General features: G+C 48.9%; 1 protein-coding gene across 1 annotated transcript; it reads right to left on the bottom strand.

The window, feature by feature from the left end:
- Positions 1-686: 686 nt before the first annotated feature.
- LOC135900042 (uncharacterized) lies at positions 687-5,928 on the bottom strand. The gene is made up of 3 exons (XM_065429464.1): positions 5,904-5,928; positions 5,782-5,848; positions 687-1,188 (listed from the first exon to the last, which is right to left on the bottom strand). Exons 2-3 carry the CDS (start codon positions 5,846-5,848, stop codon positions 833-835), a joined length of 423 nt encoding a protein of 140 aa, XP_065285536.1. The 5' UTR covers positions 5,904-5,928; the 3' UTR covers positions 687-832.
- Between the last annotated feature and the right edge of the window lie 914 nt (positions 5,929-6,842).

Consider the following 6,842-nt stretch of genomic DNA (forward strand, 5'->3'; position numbering starts at 1 on the left):
CTCTTATATGTCATTTGCGATCTCAGTTGCTCCTTCCCCTGCAGGTGCACCTCCGCAGAGCTAGTTATATAACGGAAAAGCATGCTTTACAGGGGAATGATGCGGGTATAACTTGAAAACTCCGTTGGCTGCATGAACTCCAAATTATTTTCATCGCAAGTTCAAAATTTTGCTCCACACTACTCCGTGCTGATAGTACCTATTTGGGCACCCCACACTTGCGATACAAGTCCCTAAAGCACGCAGTTTTCTGAACCGCCATTACTACAGTAGTACGTTCAATGGAGAAACTCGAGAGACAAGAACACCGTTTGTGCGTCTCGCGCTTTGACCCGACACAGAGCTCAAGGACTGGTGAGGAGGAGAGCGAAACCTGGCGAGGCCACTAGGACGGGGGGCGCTGAGCAGTTCTCACCCCACGGTACAACCGAGAAGTTTGGCACATCACGTGGCTGTATACATCTTAATACAACAAATATATCCCGTTGTCAGCTGACCACACGCTCATATATAACATTCGGTACGTCAACGACACTTTCTTAGGCATTTGAGAGCGAATCGCCGGGGCCCGATATATGTATCCAAGTTTTGGAACGAAGGCACCGTAACAAACGGGCAGAGCCTGACTAATATTTTGGGTATAATGAGTAAGAACGGCTGGATTCTGGCGAACAAGTTTTTCGCACTGAACAGTTGGAACCTCATTTTTATTGGTAGAGCTATGTACTAAAAACACGCCACTGTGGTAAAAACGAACAAACAAACGACACTAATGGCGATAAAATCAAACCGAAAACTGGTCGGTCATTGGCACATAGAGAGCAAGCCTGTGCTACGAGACATAATGACAGTGGATGTGTTTGAAGCCCGGAGGCTGGCAGTCCATTTCCAGGGACGTATGCAGCTGGGGAAGAGGTGGAAGAGTTGGGGCACCGGTGTTTAGGTGTGGCTGCAGGTAGTGCGCGTAAACTAGGTTGTGGGCCGACGAAAGCCGCGGTAGCGTCTTGACCTCGGCTTCTGTCGATGTCGAGGCTTCGGACGGCGCGTGTAGCTGGTGAAGGTAGGCGGAGAATCGCCTGCGTTTTGAGGCAACGTAGAAGCCGCACCAGCAGCAGGCCGTCACCGCAGCCAGGATGGCCACGGAGAGAAAAAGCAGCGCTGTCTCCGAGCTCAGCAATGACGAGGAGTCTGCAAGAAATGAGCGCCGGACAGAAGAGCTAGTGCAACGACTTTATGGCAAGCAAGGCACGCTGTCTCGAAGGCTGAAAGGGGACGTGGCATTTATCCTGGTAAACATGTTTTAGCACGTCAAGATACTCAGTGCACCAGTGCCATCGTTGTCACACCAGAAGGTATACGTTCAAACACAGCTGTGCAGATGGTGTTACTGTACGGAGCGAGCGAGCAGCGAAGATCTGTCAACTCGAGTTAGAGCTCTATTATGGGGTGGTTTGTTCCAGTCTAGCACATGAAAGTGGAACGCAACAGTCGTAGAACAAGGAATATCACTGAAGCCCAACGATTCGACGGAGCACTTGTCTTTGTCAGGGCAGCATCGTCCTTAGCATGGTTTACGTACTACCGTAGTTAATTGAAACGCAAACAGCGGAGCGCGTGCCCGAAGCATAACTGAAGGTACAGTGCGCGCAGTCGGCCAGTCATCCTTGTCCACATGCGCGTGCATATGATTTCCATGCAGAGTGCGGGACTGCTGGACCTAGAGCACGGAGTAAGACATATAGGAGGTGAAACTCCCGTCAGCGCAAGCGAGCGCGGGCGACCAGATAAAGTCACAATTGTTGCATGCGCCGACGCTACCCTATGCAGTGGCGGCACCATGCGGCGCGTCGTAGAAGCAGCAGCGGAAAAAAAAAAAGCAGCGCCCGGCGCTCACTCCGGCGGCACCCGCTCAAAGCAGACGACAAGCAGACGACACGGGTGTTTGCTTCAGCGGGCACGCCGTAACCGAACTGCGTAGGTGCGCGCACTCAAGAAAACTGTTTTGTTGTGTGCCCATCAAAAAAAGCAACACGTGTGGCAAACTTCCGCTAATCTTCCTCTTATCGCCAAGCAGCTAGGGCAACTAGTTTTCGCGAGTCTTATAAAAAAGAAAAGGAACGGAAACACATGCACGGCGGCATCCTTCCTAAGCGCACCCCTGTGAGCACTAGAGCGAGAAAGAGGCGGTCGCCCTTTGAGCGATTAGGAACGAGATAGCCATCAGTTTCGCAAGCGCAAAAAACCGAAAACCGCCCGCCACGGAGCAAGATAGCCCTGGCTACAACCAGAAGCTACGTATCATCTTATAGCTGTCATGGAAAACGCGTTTTATTTTTTACTGTGCTCAAATGGCTGAAGCGTAGCAGCAGTTGCTCTTCGGGCTACAAGCGGTAAAGAAGCGCGCGAGAGTGCCCTCAGTAGAAGTCAGGCGCGCGCGGCCGAACGGGAGCAACACTCGACCGGTTGCCCTGGCAACCGAAACAGCGGTAATTTCTTCCCATGCCGCCAGGTGCCGCCAGCATGAAAATATATCCGCGGGCTTGTGACCTTTTCTGGTCGCCGCAAACAGCGGAGTTTCCACTCCTATATTTCTTGCTCCGTGACCTAGAGCGATAATGTCGTATATACTACATTGTTCGATGCTTAATTGTTTCCTCACTCTATCCGCTGCAGCGGGCGAGCAGCCCTGTGCTCTGCGGGAAAGCCATATGCACGCGCGTATGCGGAAAAGGATAACTGGCCGCTCTCGCGCACTGTAGTACATTCAGTTGTTCGGGCACGTGCTCCGCTGTGGACCTCTCAATTGTCCACGATAGTACGCGTAGCTTTCGCCTCCTCGCCCTCAATTGCGGAGGAGGAGAACAAGCCGGTGCGGCGAGTAAACGAAAAAAAAGTTTGAAGGCGAATAAACCTCGATGTCTTCCTCAGCGAGTTCGGGGGTGAGATAGGGGCGGAGTCACCGCCGACGGGACTGTATGGCGTCACTCCTGGCGTGAGGGGATTAGGAGGAGCGTAACTATTGGCAGCGATATCAAGGTTCAGCGTTGCGCTTGGACTTCCGTGGACGGTTTTCAATGTACACGCGGCTGCGACATCTTTGCGCGACGCATATACATGGCTGTATATGCTCGCATACTGGGACATCAGCGACGCAGCGCCTAAGGCGACTCCTGCTGCATAGAAGTAACAGCGCCCTGTCAACCACGAAACGTCCGACAACGCTGGCCCGATGGAGAGCGTCGTCAGTGGTGTTGCACGCGTCGCACATCGACGGTGCACGAGGTGAAACTGTCGGCGTTCGCAAAACGCACCAATAGTCTCCACGCGCTGGCTTGCACGCGGGAAATTATCAAGTATGTTCTATTCCGCATGCTGAGGCCTGTGGCCGAAAGGTTAGAGCACACAAAAAGAAAACGGCTATAGCATCGCTTTGCTGGGCTAGTGGTCCTCTGTTCTTATCCCACCGGCGCACATTTTTATTTGTTTATTTCTGTCGATTAACGTAAGGTATATATATATATATATATATATATATATATATATATATATATATATATATATATATATATATATATAACCAGTGGTCCCAAAGGCACATAACCATTAGCACATATCAGCCCACATTTTTAACCTGCTGCTATCTTCGGGGCTGGCCAACGAAAGAGGCTAGAAACATACCCAATACTGAAATGTGGTAACTCGCTAAGAAAGGCAGTCTTAAAAAGAAAAGAGAAGGAGAAAAAGAAAAAGGGAGGACGAGACGGTGTTTAGCTGTTCCTGCCTGGCCTGCGATTGAGGTACGAATACAGCTGCTGGTTTGTAATCAGGGCTGACAAAAAGAGAATCTGATCCACACATGCAAGCAGGCGCTCTTCCCGCAAAGGAGCAGGTGAGCACTGGTTTTGTCATTTGAACATTACGCCGTTTTTGCGTGTGCGCGCGTACGTGTGTGGTTTACGTCTCAAAGGTTCATGGTGGGCTATAAGGGACACCGTAATGGAGGATCATCCGCTAAATTTTTTATATCTATGATTTATTTAGTGTGCATTCAAATCCAAGTGCACGAGTATATTTGCAGTGGCGGACTGGCTGGGGCGCTCGTGCATTATTCTACGGAACCGGATTCAAACCAAGCGCCATATCATTGGGCATCCATCACTTCCACAAAATGACGAGAGATCTCGCCACCGGCACGGCTAGACCAAGGTTGGGTATGAGTTGGCAAAGGATCGAAATACTCGATGGTAGACAAAATGCGCATACTGTGGGTCAGAAATGTTCCGGCGATTTCTGCTCGCGTTGTCTACCAAATGCAGTGTCAGATTTTCAGTTCCTCTTTTTCGCCGTTCTTCCAGCTTTATACCTTTATCAGTCTGTTTACCTTCCCCCCTCGGGACGCGTGAAAGTTGAGGCGGCTATGGTTCCCGCAGCCAACCTCCATCTGTCCGCCGCTTCGTCCTGTTTCTTTTTGCTCTTTCAGCAGCAACTATTCATGAAACAGGCACATACAACAGGGGCTTAGTCATCGGTCCTAGCTTGTGCCGCCATGCTGATTTGTCGAATTGTCCCACCGTGCGCATGTGATTATAAAGTGCCCTCCACACGTATGCGTGACCTAGCTGCCCCGGAGCTCTCTAGAAAGATCGGCTGCGAATGACCTGCTGTTGTTGCGAAAGGCGCGCATGAGGGATCATCACCCGCGTTGCCTCGAGCCTACTGTCGTGTACACGTGACCAACGCTGTCGCAATGGGCGTGGCATGCAGACGAGGCGCAAGCAACATTGCACAACCATGTTGGTGTCAGAGCAGATGCCCATCACTATAAGTGGTCCCATTGTGCTACGGTTCAGTCATTCCCGTGCAATACTCGCAGGAAACGGTTCATCCTTAGCTCCTAAATGTCTAATTTTGGCTACGATTCACTTCATTTAGATAAATGTAGAGTCATATTTGTTCCCGTGAAGGTGATATTTATTGCGGCCCATTTTAGACCCGAATTCTCACGATCGCCTGGTGGTGCGAGGAACGATTTTCTGGTATACGGGACTGTGACATGTTTCAGTTCTCCGCTCGGTGTGCTCGCGTCAACAACTAAAGGACGCAGATTCGGCACTTGCCTTTCTATTCAAATACGCTTGTTAACGCAGAAAGGCTCTCAACAGCTCATCCGATTTGAATGAATTTTTAAAAATCTTTTATAAGAAAAGGCCAAATGCTACTGCATGTTCGCAGTAGCTATTTAATTTTTTGGCTCTCTAACTTCTCAGAAGTTGATAAAAATCTGCAAAGTTAAAAAAATTATTCATAAATTAAGCTTGCAAACTGAACTCCGCAACAAAACTCACAATTTTCCCAGCTGCATATATTAAAGTGCACATAATTGATAATGTACATCTAGAAAAAAAAACACTTTTATATGACAAAGATTTCTTACGACCCACAAATGAAGTATATTACGTAGACTGTACGGTAACACGTTGTAAGCTGATCCGTTTTAAAAGCTCCCTGCTTGCCGTCTAAAGAACTGCGGAATCTGTTTTTTGTTGCGAAGCTAGAGAATTAACCGTCATGTGTTTTTTAAGGTCTCGATTTTGGCTAAATTAAACCAAATTTGAGGGCCTGCATATGAAGAATGTGCTCCCAAGACTCACCCGAACTCTAATAAAATAAAAAGTAATTCCAGTTGGTTGTACGGCTGCCTTAGAATAGCAATTGTGCGTTTGACATGTACTTGAATAACCAGGGTAATAGCCAAAGCTTAATCTTTTGTAGCGCACTCACGATAAGGCTCGATGACAATGCGTTCTCCCTCGCCGTCATTGTCAAGGTCGCCGACCACGAGGCTCATCTGAAACGAGAGTGAAACATGCAGTCGCAGCAGAATCCTGAGGTTCCGAACGTACCGTGGCCTTGACAGCGACAGTTCTATAAGGTTTTGACGCTGAAGGTAGGTCATTTCGTCACGTAACCTAACCTAAAACAAACAAACAATCAAGCAAATACACCGAGTCTTCATCATCATCATCATCATCAGCCTAGTCACGCCCACTGCAGGGCAAAGGCCTCTCCCCTACTTCTCTAACAACCGCGGTCATGTACTAATTGTGGCCATGCCGTGTCTGCAAACTTCTTAATCTCATCCGCCCACCTAACTTTCTGCCGCCCTCTGCTACGCTTCCCTTGGAATCCATTCCCTAACCCTTAATGACCATCGGTTATCTTCCCTCCTCATTACATGTCCTGCCCATGCCCATTTCTTTTTCTTGATTTCAACTAAGATGTCATTAACGCGCGTTTGTTCCCTAACCCAATCTACTCTTTTGTTATCCCTTAACGTTGCACCCATCATTCTTTCTATAGCTCGTTGCGTCGTCCTCAATTTCAGCAGAACCCTTTTCGTAAGCCTCCAGACCTTGCAGCAGTGCTTCCTCAATTCTAATGTATACACAATTTTTCGATTTCGTGGAAGAAACGCGAGTATGTTGCTGAAAAAAAGAAGCATTACAGCGTTCGCGTATGCAGCGCCTCTCGATTGCTTCTCCGCAGCCGGAGGGAATACATCGACGATTAACAGCAGCAGGTACGGATGACGCGGGTAGTCGACAGCGGCACGGTGGCTCTACTTCCTCGTTTATGCGATCAAGACGTTGTCGGCGCGGGCATGATCGTAGCCGGACATAGCTGCATGGCTTGAACTATGGTATCCTGAGCTGGGGGTAACGTCTAAAGCAATCACCTGACATCGTTACTAACTCTGCAGAACTGCTCCATGAGAGTATTAACATTCGGCTCCTACAAAACCAATGCTAAGCATTCAACCCGTGCCAATAACATCAACAGTG

The sequence above is a fragment of the Dermacentor albipictus genome, chromosome 1 (assembly GCF_038994185.2).
Source record: "Dermacentor albipictus isolate Rhodes 1998 colony chromosome 1, USDA_Dalb.pri_finalv2, whole genome shotgun sequence".
Classification (NCBI taxonomy): domain Eukaryota; kingdom Metazoa; phylum Arthropoda; class Arachnida; order Ixodida; family Ixodidae; genus Dermacentor; species Dermacentor albipictus.